At 42.7% G+C, this 15,640-nt stretch overlaps 1 protein-coding gene across 7 annotated transcripts in view; it reads left to right on the top strand.

Annotated features, from left to right (window-relative positions):
* The first annotated feature begins 435 nt into the window (after positions 1 to 435).
* The window catches only part of NEO1 (neogenin 1), a 360,999-nt gene continuing 345,794 nt past the window's right edge, over positions 436 to 15,640 (top strand). For 6 of the 7 annotated variants that reach the window (XM_054716720.1, XM_054716721.1, XM_054716718.1 and 3 more), the window contains exon 1: positions 965 to 1,379. In XM_054716720.1, coding sequence (XP_054572695.1) covers positions 1,250 to 1,379 — 130 coding nt within the window. In that variant the 5' untranslated portion in view covers positions 965 to 1,249. Of the gene's footprint in view, positions 655 to 964; positions 1,380 to 15,640 lie in introns of those variants that run through there. The other variant, XM_054716716.1, reaches the window with a different exon arrangement.

Genomic DNA, 15,640 nt, shown 5'->3' with positions numbered 1-15,640 from the left:
TTTGGTCATTAACCATCAGCAGTAAACCAAACTCGGCCCTCCACTCGGCCGTCACACAGGGCTGAGTGCACCACCACCCAGCAGCGGGCTCAGGACGTCTCCGCTGCGCAGCTCTCCGTTCCCCTCCCGCAGCGCTGCAGCCAGAAGCTGCTCCCCGCTCCGGGCGGCCGGGCGCGGCCTCAGGGGGACCGAGGGGTGGGAAGCACGTCTCTCGCTCCCGCGATCCGGCCGCGAAGGCAGAGGTGAAGGTTTGTTACAGAGACCGGCCCGGGCGCCGGGGGCTGCGGGCGCGGACAGCGGGCCCCTTTGTTCGCGCGGGGCTTCCCCGGCCCGGCGGCCCGGCCGGTCCCCGGCGGCGCGCGGCGAGGGCGGCCCTGCCCGGAAGCGGGCGGCGCGGCGGCCCCTCCCGCGGGAGCCGCGCCAGGTCCCAGCCGGCGTCCGCGGCTCGCTATTGTTTTTGGCGAGCACCGAGCTCCCTCTGCGACCTTCGCGCGTCCAGGTTTCCTCCCGCGGGCCAATCGGTTTCCTCCGAGGCCCTATTTAGAGGCCCCGCGCCGGGCTGCGGAGAGGAGCGCGTCCGCTCCGGCCTCCGGGACAAGCCCGGGCCCGCAGCGCTTCGTGCCCGCGGGTCTCCGCACGCCGTGGCGCCGGGAGGTGAGCGGAGGCATTCCTTCCCGGGCCGAGGGGCTGCGCGGGCCCTCCCACGCGAGGAGGAGGAGGATCCGCTCCTCCGGGGTTTCCCTGACGCCAGCAGCAGCGCCGGCCGCGGCTCCGGGGAGGGGGAGGGGAGGCAGCGGGCCGGCCGGCGGCCGCTGGGATTGGAGCGGGGCGGGCGGCGCGGAGCCGAGGGGTGCGGGCGAGGTAGGCGCGCTGCGCGTGCGCGGGGGTGTGCGCCGGGCCCCGCCGGCACCCCCGGCCCTCGGTCTCCGCCTCCCTCGCGCTGGTGTGTGGGCCGGAGTCGGCAGCGGGTGGCGGCGCCTGGGACTTGGAGACCGCGAGCCCCCCACCCCCGGCCCGGAATGTACTGACCGCCCCTCGCTTGGCTCCCCCTCTCCCCGGCTGCAGGAGGGAGGCGCCCCGAGTCTCCCCGCCCGCGAGAGGGGCCGCGCGAGCCGGGCTGGAGCTGCGGCGGCCGCCGCGGGAGCCGAGCCTGCCGCGAGGGACCGGCTGAGGCGCGCGGGAGAGAAGGCAGCGAGGGCTCCGCGGCGCCACCGCCGCCGCCGCCGCCGCCGCCGCTCGCGGGCCAGAGATGGCGGCGGAACGGGGAGCCCGGCGGCTCCTCGGCACCTCCTCCTTTTGGCTCTGCTGCCTGCTGCTGCTCGGGCGCCGAGCGCCGGGCGCCGCGGCCGCCAGGAGCGGCTCCCCGCCGCCGTCCCCAGGTAAGCGGCGGGCGGACGTGGGGGCGGGCGGGGGCGCCGCACCGGTGGCCGTTGCGGTTGCGGTTGCGGTTGCGGTGTTTTTGTGTAGGACCCGGGAGGAAACGTGCAGGAACTTGTCCGCCGGGCTTCGGCTGGCCGAGGAGAAAGCGGGCCGCCGCGGTGGGAGTGAAGCGGGCGGGCGGGGCGCCACCGGGGGGGGGGGGGGGGGCGGGCGCGGGCTGCGCCGGGTGCCCGGTCTGGGTCTGCGCTTTGTACCTGGAGGCAGGTTCGCCGCTGCCCCCGCCCCCCCCCTCCCCCCCCCCCCCGGCTCATCCCACTTGTACGAGTGGGACATCTTGTGCTCGCCCGGCACCGGTAGAGGCCACTGCACACCTCGTTCAGTCAACAGCCTCACGGCCAGTCATTGATGTTCACGAACGGAACGGGGAGGCTTGGACCCCGCCGCCCCCGGCCTGGGTTACCCAGCCCAGCCCGGGGAGCGCTGGTGGGCCCCGAGGCTGTGGAGGAAAGGGGAGCACGGTACTCCCTCAGAGCCCACGGTGCGCTCGGTGATGAGGGCGCCTGGAGAAGGGCGTGAAGGAATTACACACCTGTTAGTGTGTTCGCTATGAAATGCTCCTTTCCTGGGGATTACAGCTGTATTTACGGCCGGATGGCTTTTAACCTAGGGAGTTGTCCAAGCTTCGGATTTGAAGTACTTGTACGTTGTTTTCAAGTGGCAATATATAAATACATTTGGCGTCAAAAACCATCTTCAGGGTTTTAACATATCATAGATTATTGAAATGACCCGCATTCCTATTTATTTTGGGGGGTGGGGGTGGGCGGGGGCAATTAACAGAACTCCAAACCTGCCTGTGAAGACCTTAACCGTGTAATTGAGGAACAGGACACAAAGCAGTTGAAGGGCAAATTAGTATGTGATCTGTTTAAATTGTTTGACCAAGGTGGTGTATCATTAAACCTCACAAAACTTTCACCTACCTGCTTGATCTAAAATTTTGCATTTGAAAGCCATCAAGCACAGTGACAACTTATAGTCACTAAACCATTCCTTCCTTCTCCACCCATTTATGTGATATATTTAAAATCACACTACAATAAAGTTGGCTGATAAGTTTTCTTTTGATTTTCTTGCAGGAAATAATATAGCTTGTGGCTTTTTGCCAATGTTAAAAGCTTTAACCCTAAAGCACCAATGGGTATTATCTAAATAGCTATGTAAACAACAGTTGTTTTAGCATTAAACTTGCACTTGCACATTTGGCCTAAACATGGTTTAGAATATACTAGTACATTTTGGCCCTGAAGAGTAGGTGTAACTGATCCAACCCTTTCTATTCTGTGGATGGCAAGACAAGTTCTCGCTTTCTCTTAATTTTATATGTAAAACATTATAGGTAGTTCATATTATGTATATTTTAGGTAATGGGAGTTTCTGTTAAAAATTTTGTCAGTAATTTTGAAATAAAGTACTAGTGATTTTGTTACTTATAGATTAATAAAAATAATAAGCAGTCTCTTAGGAAATGGTCATAACATCTATTTCACCATTGATTCAATTATGTGCACTCTGCCTTTATGGAGCTTACAGTCTGGTGTGTGGGTAGGAAAGATAACCATTCAACTGCTAATTATATAATTAAGGAGTGTGACAAGCACTGCAAAGGAGTAGAATAGGTTTTGAGCAAGTTTATATTGCAGGAACCTAACCTAGTCTGGGTGTCCCTGTGTCTCAGAAGAGAGGTCTGAGGGGGTGAGTAGGAGTGGAGATGGGGAGGTTTACAGTTAATTAATAGTCCAGAGTTTTCCACAAACCATTCTGCCTAGTTACAAAAGCTAAAGGAGTAACTGCAATAAGGAGGGGCTTGGTCAGCTCTCTGGTATAAATTGCAGAGAGATCAAGGAAATTGAGAATTGAGTAAGCCACATATGCAACAAGCTGACAGTAAATCAGATGTCATTTGTCAGTGGTTTTCTTTCTTTCTTTCTTTCTTTTTTTTTTTTGTAGAGGAGCAGATTACTGAAAAGATATGTGGGACCTAGGGAAAGATGACAGGACAGAGCAGCATGTGTCATTAGGTTTTGTCTAATCAGAGTGAAGGGGTTAAGAAATGGTAATGAGGTGCAATTGGGATGCAGGCATGGAGAAGGTTAGGAAGATAATGTTAAGAGTTCATTTGAAATCAGTTAGAATTTTAAGTAGATTAGATCAGCTGTTTCTACACTTTCTGCAGCAATATTTTGTACTCCAAGAGCAGAATTAGTGAAAACTTTTAATCCAGTATTGGTTGTTTATGAGTTAAATGAAGTATGTAGAAAAATTTTAAAAACTTTTATTGAAGTAACCAAATACCCCATTCATTGGTTAGATTGCAAAAGAATATTTGAGGAAATGTCATAATGGTGTTGAGGCTAGCCATGACCTGGACTACAGAGGTGTACTGCATAGGTCATATAGCTATACTTCTCATTTAAGGTAAGAATTCTCATGTCTAGATAACTCTATCTGCCTTCATCATTTACGTGAAGATGTGATTCATTACCTCCCAATGTAATCTATTTCTGTTTTGAATAACTTCTGTTGGTAAACTTTGCTTTATGCAGTAGATTTAACTTTTATTTTCACCCGCCCCACCCTTCTTGAATTTTTTCTTTTGCCTATTTTGGCATCACCCTATCTCCTGATTCATTTCTTACTTCCCTGATCAGTTCTTCACTTGTTTTTAAGGTTTTTCTTTTACCCCCTCATTAAATATTGATATCTAAAGTTGATCTCATTATACACTCTACTTGTCTTCAGTTGCTCCCTGTGAGCTAATGACTCCCTTAGTCTCCTCTTTTTTACATGCCACTCAGTAGCTAATTGAATAGGCACATTACATTACACAAGACCAAAGGTAAATTGATCTTTGCTCCTCTTCCTTTCTGCTTCCTTTATCACTTTCCCCCCCCCCCCCCCCCCCCCAGACTATAACAAACCAATTCTTGGTCCAGGGTGCTTACATTGTTTGAATGATTGCATGGATTTGTCTTTCTGTGTTACGTGTATTGGACATCACTGTTCAACAGTCAACCAAGAAGTCATCCTGGGCCCTCTCCTTTCCTTCATTCCCATAGCCCCGTGGTCAGCAAACTGCGGCTTTCGAGCCACATGCGGCTCTTTGGCCCCTTGAGTGTGGCTCTTCCACAAAATACCACGGCCTGGGCGAGTCTGTTTTGAAGAAGTGGCGTTAGAAGAAGTTTAAGTTTAAAAAATTTGGCTCTCAAGAGAGATTTCAATCGTTGTCCTGTTGACATTTGGCTCTGCTGACTAATGAGTTTGCCGACCACTGCCATAGCCAATATGTGTTTTCATTTATTTTTTGTAGAGGAGCAGGTTATTGAAAGATATGTGGGAACTAGGGAAAGATGACAGGACAAAGATGAAATACCTATTTGATTTTTACCTCCTAGATATTTCTTGAATCTGAATCTATATCTTTTCATCATTATTTCCAGCTATACTAATAATATTGGCTTCCTAATTAACCTTGTTATCTTCACTGTTATCATTTAGAAGTCTGACCTCCTTCTGGAATGAGCTTTCTTATATATTTTTTCTGAGCATGCCACCCCTACTTACAGTCTCTCATTAGAGGTCCATAGCTTGACTGTTAGGGCCTCAACTTCTTGGCATGGAGATTGTGAGGCCCTTTATCACTGGCCTTCCCCACTCCCAATTTGAAGCCTCGTGGCTGAGTACCTCTAATGTGTACCTGGTGTTCCACCATTCTGGGTTCTAACTGCAGAGCTTCATGTCTCCATGCTGCTTTCTTCCTGTTAATGCCACTCCCCACCTTGTCCACGTCTGAAACTCCTACTCATTTAGTCACTGAATTTTTCTCTACTAGCTTGCTCCCTCAAAGGATTAGAGTCATCATTCTCTTTTCATCTTGTGTTAATACTTTTCTTAACTACTAAATTTGAACTTCTTGAGGATTTGAACTCTTACTCACCTTTGTATGCCTAGTAGAGCACAAACATCTGGTACAGAGTCCATAGCCAATTAATCTGTTGAATGAATGTTGAATTGCGTTTGTTTTTTAACACACAACATATCTGATTTCTTTATATGATGGCCTTTCATGTGTCTGATGACAAAATTTATATGTGCATGTGTCACTCTCCTCTCCTTTCTACATTAATCACCCTTAATTCCTTCAGGCTCTCTTCTCATTACTTAGTTTTCTGACCCCCATTCATTGTGAGTTTGGTTATCCTACTTGCCATATGCTGCAATTTTAGTGTTTATTAGTTTTGTCATCTTTGGAAAGATCAATGATCTTGCTAAGTCATGTGTATATAGGGGCTTATGCCCCTGCTCTGCCTGCCTAATAGGATGAGGTATAAAAGAGTTAATAGATTTCCAGGATAAATGTTCAAAGGAAATAAGAAATGTGATTGCTCTTAGTAAACCATATGAAAATTAATAATGTGATGTGAGATAGTGAAAAAAGATATATGGAGGCAGTGGATTTGAGTTATAACTTATGTTTCCCCGGGGTTGTCAGAAGAATGACATGTAAAATTGCTTTTAAACTGTAAAGTGCAGTATCTATGTAGAATGGTTTTAACATTTGTGAACTTAAAAATATACTATTATTTTTTAAGAGTATATGTATTTTCTGTTGGCTTAAATCATCATTGTTGGTTTCTTTATGAGTTTTCTTTATACTAATAAAAATATTAGGGTAACATTAATCTCAGTTTGTGGAGTTCTATTTTAATAGTTTTTATTTTCAAACACTTTATTACTGACTTCTTTGTGATTGGGAGATATTATCTTGCCATTGGTAGGTATTTTGGCTTCTAGGTAAAATTGCATCAACGGTAGGGGAACAGTCAAAGGAAATGACTATAGATTAAGTTTATATTGATCAGAGAGCTAAATGAGGTGAGGAAAAGTCTTGTGTTTATGATTTTTTTAAAATAGACTTTGTCATGGAACAAAGGTCATTGAAAGATGATATTAAAATATAACCCCAATATTGGATTCATTTAGAATAAAAAAGAGTTTTAGACCAAAAATTTTGGAAACATAAAAAAATTCATTTAGACCTACTGGTATAATTTTGGTATCTTTCTAGTCACTATCAAAATGGCACATCAATTTTACATTCTAATCATTGAGTATGTACTTTATAAGTTATGTATATTATGCCATTTTTCTTTTCTGCCATCTTATTTTTAAAATTTTATTTAAAATACTTAAGTACATGTTTGAAGTAAAACAATATAGAAGTACATAAAGTGAAAAGTTTATCAATTCTGCCAACAAATTTTGCTTTTTACTCATAGGTAACCACTTTTCATACTTTTTCCTCTGCATTTATATATGTGTGCATGGTTTTACTTTTAACATATAAGCAGGGTTACACTACTATTGTTTTTTAACAATATAGATTTGTATATATAGATTTTCCTATAACCATTATTTAAAATGTTTGTATAATATTCCATTGCATGAATATTAATAGTTGCCAATAACAGTAGCATTTAGTGAACACTCACTGAGCTCCAGGTACTGTGCCAAGCTCTTTTACATGCATTTAATCCCTTATACAACCCCATGAGGAAGGTGATAATATTCCCCCATTCTACAGATGAGGTAATTAGCTGAGTCTCAAATATTAAGTGATTTGCATAGGTCTCACAACTCTCAAGTGGAAAAGTTGGGGTATTCTAGTTCAGGTTTATCCAGGTCCAAAGCCTGTGCTTATTATTATACTGCATGCTGCCTGCCTCTAATGATTTATTTTCCTGTTATGAATGTTGAAGTTTTTTCAGGTTTTGCTGTACTAAAGAATGCTGTCATGATGGCCTTTTGCATGTATATTTTAGATTCTCACATATGGGATTATTAGTGAAAAGATAATTTTTGTGTATATGTGGGGGGTCCACTTATTGTAATGATATTAATAATAATACCATTGACTAGTACTTTTACAACTTTTTCAAGTTATTTTCACCTTTAATTGTGGTTGAGTACTTAAGACCATTATTTTAAATGCAGGTCCTATAGCCCTTCTGTTTCATCCGTTAACTGAGGAGGTTAATTAATTACCCAGTTAATAGGTAATTTCAAAGTCCCTTCTACCTCTGAGATACTATACCTCTGACGTCTATAAAATTAAGTGGTGGATTTATCTCAATTAAATGACCTCTATTCAGTTCTTGTGTTTGGACACTGATTTTTTTTTTCTTTCTATTCTTGGATGCAAGAATTACCTTTTGTCATTCTCTGAAGTTCAAGTTCTCTACATCTTTTTTCTTTTTCTTTTTTTTTTCTTGTGTAAAGTTGGATATGATTAGGAAAATCTTATAAATTGCTTGTAAATGATTGTGTATGATTTTATTTTATATGTGTGAAAGTAGCTTTTGGGTGATTTCAAGAAATAAAGATAAAGTGTTAAGCAATTGTGAGTTATTTTAAGTTGCAGTATTATTTGCAATATTAGTTGCTTATTCTGAGGCTTTTAAGGAATGTAAAGTAAACTGACCAGGTTGCAGATCTGCCTGAAATGAGTAGGGTTTGAGTCCCCTTTGACCTCCTTATGTAAAGAAAGGAGAGAAAGAGGTAGTGGTTACATAGGTTTTATTTTACTGAAATCAGTACTTGTATTCTTCTTGTTAAGAAGTTAACAATTGGGCAGTTTGAAATTCAGATTGTATCTGCTTTTCCTCTTAAAAAGAACCGCAAGAAAGAACCTTCTTTAAAGTTGTTTCATAGTGAGAGTTTTAAGGTAATTTTCCAGTCAGTTGGACAGTTCTTCTATAGCCAAAAATAAAAATTTAGGTAATTTTGGCTACTTGCAAACATGTTGTCTCTGAGGGCTAATTATGCACAAAGTTGTCCACTGGGGAGATACTAAGATGAATTGGATATGTTTTCTATCCTTAGGAATCCTTGGTTTAATAGCAGAGATAAGACATACCCATAGATAATAGATAAAACTTGTTTTAGAGGGAAAAAGTGTCATTACTGTTGTAGGTGAAAAGACAAATTCTGGAACCATTATGTTACTGATAATCAAGACATAGTGCTGCCCCGGCCAGGGTGGCTCAGTCGGCTGGAGCATTGACCCGTACAAAAAGGTAGTGGGTTCAATTCCAGGTCAGAGAACATACTTAGGTTGCGGGCTCCATACCTGGTCGGGGCACCTGCAGGACATTGATGTCTCTTTCTTTTTTTCCCCCTTCCCCCTCCCCTCTTCCCTTCTCACTCCTTCCCCTTCCCCCTCCCCACCACTCCCTCTCCCCCTTCCCCCACTCCCCTTTCCCTCCCCCTCCCGCCTCCCTACCACTCCCCTTCCCCTCCTCCTCCTCTCCCCCTCCACCCTCTTCTCTCTCCTCTCTCTCCCTCCTTCCCTCCCTCTCTCTCCTACCCCCTTCCTCTTTCTAAGATCAGTTAATAAAAAGAAATAGTGCTGCTTTCTCTCATAATTTTAGTTGTGTATCTTTAGAGTGATTCTTACTTAGCTTTACCAAGTCAGTAGACTAGAATTCACAGAGGGAGTTATTTTTCATTTCCTTTAAGTGAATGATTACTGGAATGTTTGAATATATGAGAATACTAATAATGAAGCCATCTAGGGGTGCAGCTACTTTCATGTCTTTGGGAAATCCGGAGTGATTGTACTGGTTTTCAGGATTTATTATTGGTCAGTAATAGCCAGTAAAGCTTACTAAGGAGTCCTGAGCACAGTGCATTTTTAAAATGATACTGCATGGAAACTGAATACAGAATATTTTTTAACTGTAGAGTGGGTAAAAAAATCACTGATATACATCTTTATACATAAAGCATAATTAGCATGATAGTATTGTAATTTAAACATTCTGGGACAAAATACCAAATTGTAAGTTTTATTTATCACTTTTTATTCACAGCATAAATTTTGATGTACCAATAACAACTAAAATTTGAGATCTTTTTGGTTAATTCTTGAAGCTTTTGAAATTTGAAGTGGGGTTATTTCTTGTTTTAAATTTACATAATTACATATCCAAGGTATTGTGTGAACACTTCTTACTGTGATAACCACTGTGTTAATAACTCCTTGCATACATAGAACTCAACCATTATGCACCCTCACCTCCAGATTATGACTAAAGACTAGGATATCCTATCTAATAAAGAGGGAATATGCTAATTGACCATCACTCCATCACAAAGATGGCTGCACCCACAGCTGAGGCCAAGTTCCCATAAGGAGCCTTAATGAGCAATCAGGGACCTGAGGCTACGCCCTCCCCCACCCCCGTGGGGCTTGACAGGGGACCTCAAGGTGCGCTTCCTGTCCTGGTGCTGAGCTAGGGGACCTCAGGCTGCTCCCCCGCCCCAGCACTGGGGCAGGGGACCTGAGGCTGCGCCCCCCTGCCTGGCTGGGCTTGACGGGGACCTTAGGCCCTGCCCCCCACCCAGCGGGGCTTGATGGGGGACCTCAAGGTGCACTGCCAGTGCTGGGTCAGGGGAACTCAGGGCAAGCCCCAGCCCAGTGGGGCTTGACGGGGGATCTAAGGCTGCACCCCCCAGCCAGTGGGGCTTGATGGGGGACCTGAGGCTGCCTTCCCCCCACCCCCGCCTGGTGGGGCGTGACGGGGGACCTCAGGCCATGCCCCCCACCCAGCAGGGCTTGATAGGGCATCTCAGGCTGTGTCCCCCACCTGGCGGGGCTTGACGGAGGACCTCAGGCCACACCCCCTGTCCTGGCACCGGGCCAGGGGACCTGAGGCTACGCCCCCTGTCTGGCAGGGCTTGACAAGGTTGGGATTGGCCGGGTCTGGATCTAGCCCAGTGGGGTGGGGGGGCGGCCGGGTTTGGGTCTCACACAATTTTGAGGTGCATGTGGGTGGGCGGGGACTTGACTCTGGTTCCCATGGTGATCCCCAGACTCTGACAGGAGGAAGGTTTTCATATACATTTTACTGATTTTCTTTCATCTCTGACACTTCTATTATAGAGAAAGGGCAAATAGCAATATTAAATTATTTCCTCTAATTAATCCCCTTTTAATGTGCACGAATTTCACGCACCAGGTCACATAATTTTCAAAGTCTGTGCATCAAAATAAATAAATTTCTCAGAGTCCCAAAGGTGCTTGTTGAGTACCTTTAATTCATAAGCAGTTCTAACAAACTGTGTTCTTAATCTGATTTCTAAGCCTAGTGATGATCAGAAGTGGGTAGAAAAGTAATTTGGGGACCACCTTCTCACAACAGCAAAGAAAGGAGATTTAAAATAAACCTAAGAACACAAAGTTCTTCCCTTAAATAGAAATAATTGTGTCAGCCAAGCTGAGGATTTCCCTTTCCATCACTGTTAATGGATATTGCCTGCCCTTTCTTTTCCCTCAGAAATCTGTGAAGTCCCACCTCACTTCAAATTATATTGGGTCCAGATTGACACCTGAGGTGGGAGAAAAGGAAATATGAATAGGAAGGGAAGTGGCCTGGCAGGGTTCCTTCTCTGCTGGTTCCTACTCCTCTAGCCATGGACTTATAGCATCTCTAACCCCAATGTGTATATAAGTTTTTCATTTTTGGGTAAAGCTAACTGTTGGTTTGACTCCTTAAAACATTAAAAACATAAAATTTCAAAGAATATGTAAAATAAAAAGTGAGATCCACCCCTCTCCCCAGAGATAACCACTTTAAATAGCTATGGGCTTTGTTTTGTATATACAATATATAATACACATAACAAAACTTACATGTTGGGTTGTGCTGTGCATACTGTTTTTTAATTTGTTTTTGGATATCTTTCCATGTGAATACATATAAATTTGTCAAGCTGTTTTGATGACCATATGATATTTTATAGATGTACTAGAGGCCTGGTGCATGAAGTTTGTGCACGGGTAGGGTCCCTAGATCTGGCTGGTGATCAGGGCCTTCCTTCCGGCTGCCAGCCAGATTCTTCCCTTCGTTCCGCACCACCCCTTGGTGGTCAGCACAGGTCATAGCGAGTGATCGAACTCCTGGTTGAACTCCCGAGGGGACACTTTGCTTATTAGCTATATATATATATATGTATGTATATATATATATATATATATATATATATATATATATATATATATATATATCATAACTTGTTTAAGCAATTCCCTTTTGATGCTCCCAAATTTCTATTGCAAATATATTCAGTGAACCCACTTTTACATAGTATCTTTGTCACTAGTTCAAATAAACTATAGAGTAAGTTTGTAAATGTGGAATTGTATTAAAATGTTTGACATTTTTGAATTGTTCTCCAAAAAGCTGATTTCCTCTCCTATCAAAGTAAGTGAGGGTGTCTGTTTCCTCACACCCTTGCCAACATACTGGTTATTTTAGCTTCTTAGTCTTTGCCAGTTTGATAGGTGAATATGTGTATCTCTTTAAATTTTATTTTATTTACTTTTTAAATATGTCTTAATTGATTTCAGAGAGAGAAAGGGAGAGGGAGAGAGAGATAGAAACATCAACAATGAGAGAGAATCATTGATCAGCTGCCTTCTGCACGTCCCATACTGGGATCGAGCCCCAAACCCAGGCATGTGCCCTGACTGGGAATTGAACCATGACTAAAGACTAGGATATCCTATCTAATAAAGAGGGAATATGCTAATTCTGATTTATGGGTCAATATTCAACCACTAAGCCACACTGGCCGGGCCAATTTTAATTTTTAAAATGGAGCTCAGTATCTTTTTAGATTTTTATTGATGGTTTATGATGTTTCTGATAATTATTTATGTCTTTTCTTAATATTGCTATATACGTTTTTAAATAAATGGTTCATTAATTTAACAATATATAAGTAAGAATAATAACAATTAAAACTTTATAATTGTCCGAACTTTCATGGCTGCTTATGATTTTTAACTTATTGAGAAGTGAACTGAGTAATTAGGTCAATTTACTTATCTGACTTCTAACCACTGCTTATGTTTATTGGATATGGATTCATAAACTTTCAAACTGTTCTATTTTGAAAGAAAAAAGTTAAATATTTTATTCAATTATTTGATTGAAAAATAGGAATTGAAACAGATGCTATTCTTTCAGGACAGAGTAAGCAATTTTGATTAAGAGTAAGATCAGTTAATCAAATACTTGAATACTAGTTTGGCTTAAGGTACAGAGGTGGTTTAAGGTGAAAAGTGGGTTAAGAATGCAGCAGCACTCTATTCCAACAAACTAGACAACCTGGAGGAAATGGACATATTCCTAGAAAAATATAACCTTCCAAAACACAATCAGGAAGAATCTAAACATCTCAATAGGCCAATAACTATGGGAGAAATTGAAACAGTCATCAAAACGCTTCCAGCAAACAAAAGCTTGGGGCCAGACGGCTTCACAGGGGAGTTTTACCAAACATTCAAGAAGAACTAAAACCTATCCTCCTCAGACTATTCCAGAAAATTCAAAAGGAAGGAACACTTCCAAGCTCCTTCTATGAAGCCAGCATCACCCTAATACCAAAACCAGATAAAGACAACACAATGAAAGAGAATTACAGGCCAATAACCCTCATGAACATAGATGCCAAAATCCTCAACCAAATTTTAGCAAATCGGCTCCAGCAGTACATCAGAAAGATCATACACCATGACCAAGTAGGATTTATCCCAGGAATGCAAGGATGGTACAATACCCACAAATGAATAAACGTGATACATCACATAAACAAATTGAGAGATAAAAATCACATAGTCATATCAATTGATGCAGAAAAAGCATTGGACAAAATCCAACAACTTTTCTTAATAAATATCCTCAGCAAAATGGGAATAGAGGGATCATACCTCAACAGAATAAAAGCCTTATATGACAAACATACAGGCAATATCATGCTCAATGGGCAAAAACTAAAACCATTTCCCTTAAGAACAGGAATGAGATAGGGATGCCCCTTTCACCACTCCTGTTTGACATAGTTCTGGAAGTGCTAGCCAAAGCAATTAGACAAGAAGAAGAAATAAAAGGCATCCAATTTGGAAAAGAAGATGTAAACCTGTCATTATTCACAGATGATATGATACTGTACATAGAAAACACTAAAGACTCCATAAAAAATTATTAGACTTAATAAATGAATTTGGCAATGTAGCAGGATACAAAATTAACTGCAAGAAATCTATGGCATTTCTATACACCAGTAGTGAACTTACAGAAAGAGAGACTAAAAAAACAATCCCATTTACCATTGCACCAAAAAATTAAGATACCTAGGAATAAACTTAACTAAGGAGGTAAAAGACCTCTACTCAGAAAACTACAGGACATTGAAAAAAGAGATAGAGGAAGATATAAACAGATGGAAGAACATACTGTGTTCATGGATTGGTAGAATCAACATAATCAAAATGTCCATACTACCCAAAGCAATCTATAGATTCAATGCACTCCCCATTAAAATGCCAGTGGCATATTTCACAGTCCTAGAACAAACTCTCCAAAAATGCATCTGGAATGAAAAAAGACCCCGAATAGCTGCAGCATTTCTGAGAAAGAAGAACAAAGTAGGAGAGATTTTAATACCAGATATCAAGCTGTATTACAAAGCCACTGTTCTCAAAACTGCCTGGTACTGGTACAAGAACAGACATATAGACCAATGGAATAGAATAGAGAACCCAGAAATCGACCCAAACCACTATGTTCAATTAATATTTGACAAATGCGGCAAGAAGATACAATGGAGTCAAGATAGTCTCTTCAACAAATGGTGTTGGGAAAATTGGACAGATACATGCAAAAAAATGAAACTAGACCACCAACTTACACCATACACAAAAATAAACTCAAAATGGATAAATGACTTAAACATAAGACGGGAAACCATAAAAATACTAGAGGAATCCACATACAGCAAAATTTCAGACATACGCCGAAGCAATTTCTTCACTGATACAGCTCCTAGGGCAATGGAAACTAAAGAGAAAATAAACAAATGGGACTACATCAAAATAAAAAGCTTCTGCACAGCAAAAGAAACCATCAACAGAACAACAAGAAAGCCCACTGCATGGGAGAACATATTTGCCAATGTTATCACCGATAAGGGTTTTATCTTCAACATTTACAGGGAACTCATACAACTTAACAAAAGGAAGATAACCCAATCAAAAAGTGGGCAACGGACCTAAATAGATACTTTTGAAAAGAAGACAGAAGGAAGGCCAAGAGACACATTAAAACATGCTCAAAGTCACTAATTATCCGAGAGATGCAAATCAAAACGACAATGCAGTACCATCTCACACCTGTCAGAATGGCTATTGTTAACAAATCAACAAACGACAAGTGCTGGGGAGGTTGTGGAGAAAAAGGAACTGCACTGCTGGTGGGAATGCAGACTGGTGCAGCCACTGTGGAGAACAGTATGGAGTTTCCTCAAAAAAACTGAAAATGGAACTCCCATTTGACTCAGTAATCCCACTCCTGGGAATATATCCCAAGAAGCTAGAAACATCAGTCAGAAAGGATATATGCACCCCTATGTTCATAGCAGCACAGTTTACCATAGCTAAGACTTGGAAATAGCCTAAGTGCCCATCAGCAGGTGAGTGGATTAAAAAACTTTGGTACAGCTACATAATGAAATACTATGCTGCGGTAAAAAAGAAGGTATCTTTATCATTTGCAGCTGGATGGATGGAACTGGAGAGCATTATGCTAAGCGAAATAAGCCAGTCAGAGAAAGAGAAATATCACCTGATCTCACTCATTTATGGAATATAATGAACAACCTAAACTGATGAACAAAAACAGTTACGGAGACAGAAGCATTGATTAGACCGTCAAACCTCAGAGGGAAGGTAGGGGAGGGGAGGGGTTAGGGGAGAGATCAACCAAAGCACTTGTGTGCATCCATATGAGCCTAACCCATGGACCAGGGGTGTGAGGGCATGAGTGGGGAGTGTGAGGGGGCAACGGGGCGATAAGAACACATGTGTAATATCTTAATAAAGAAAAAAATTTAAAAGAATGCAGCAGGAAAGGTAAGTTCAAGGGGCAGGATATGATTTTTATTTTGGATACCTTGAGCCAGAGATGCCAGCAGAACAACTCTGCAAAGGTATTCCAGAATTAGGGCTCAGAGAAGAAGTCTGTCCATACTTTTGGCTAGAAATGTAGGTTCAGGAATTACCTGATGGAGCTGATAGTTCAAGCCATGTGTCTAGATCATGTCACTGAAGAAGGAAAAAGAAAACCTAGGACAAAGA

The sequence above is a fragment of the Eptesicus fuscus genome, chromosome 5, assembly GCF_027574615.1.
Source record: "Eptesicus fuscus isolate TK198812 chromosome 5, DD_ASM_mEF_20220401, whole genome shotgun sequence".
Classification (NCBI taxonomy): Eukaryota; Metazoa; Chordata; class Mammalia; order Chiroptera; family Vespertilionidae; genus Eptesicus; species Eptesicus fuscus.
Note: the sequence above shows the minus strand (reverse complement) of the source record. Positions and strands in the feature narration are given on the sequence as shown.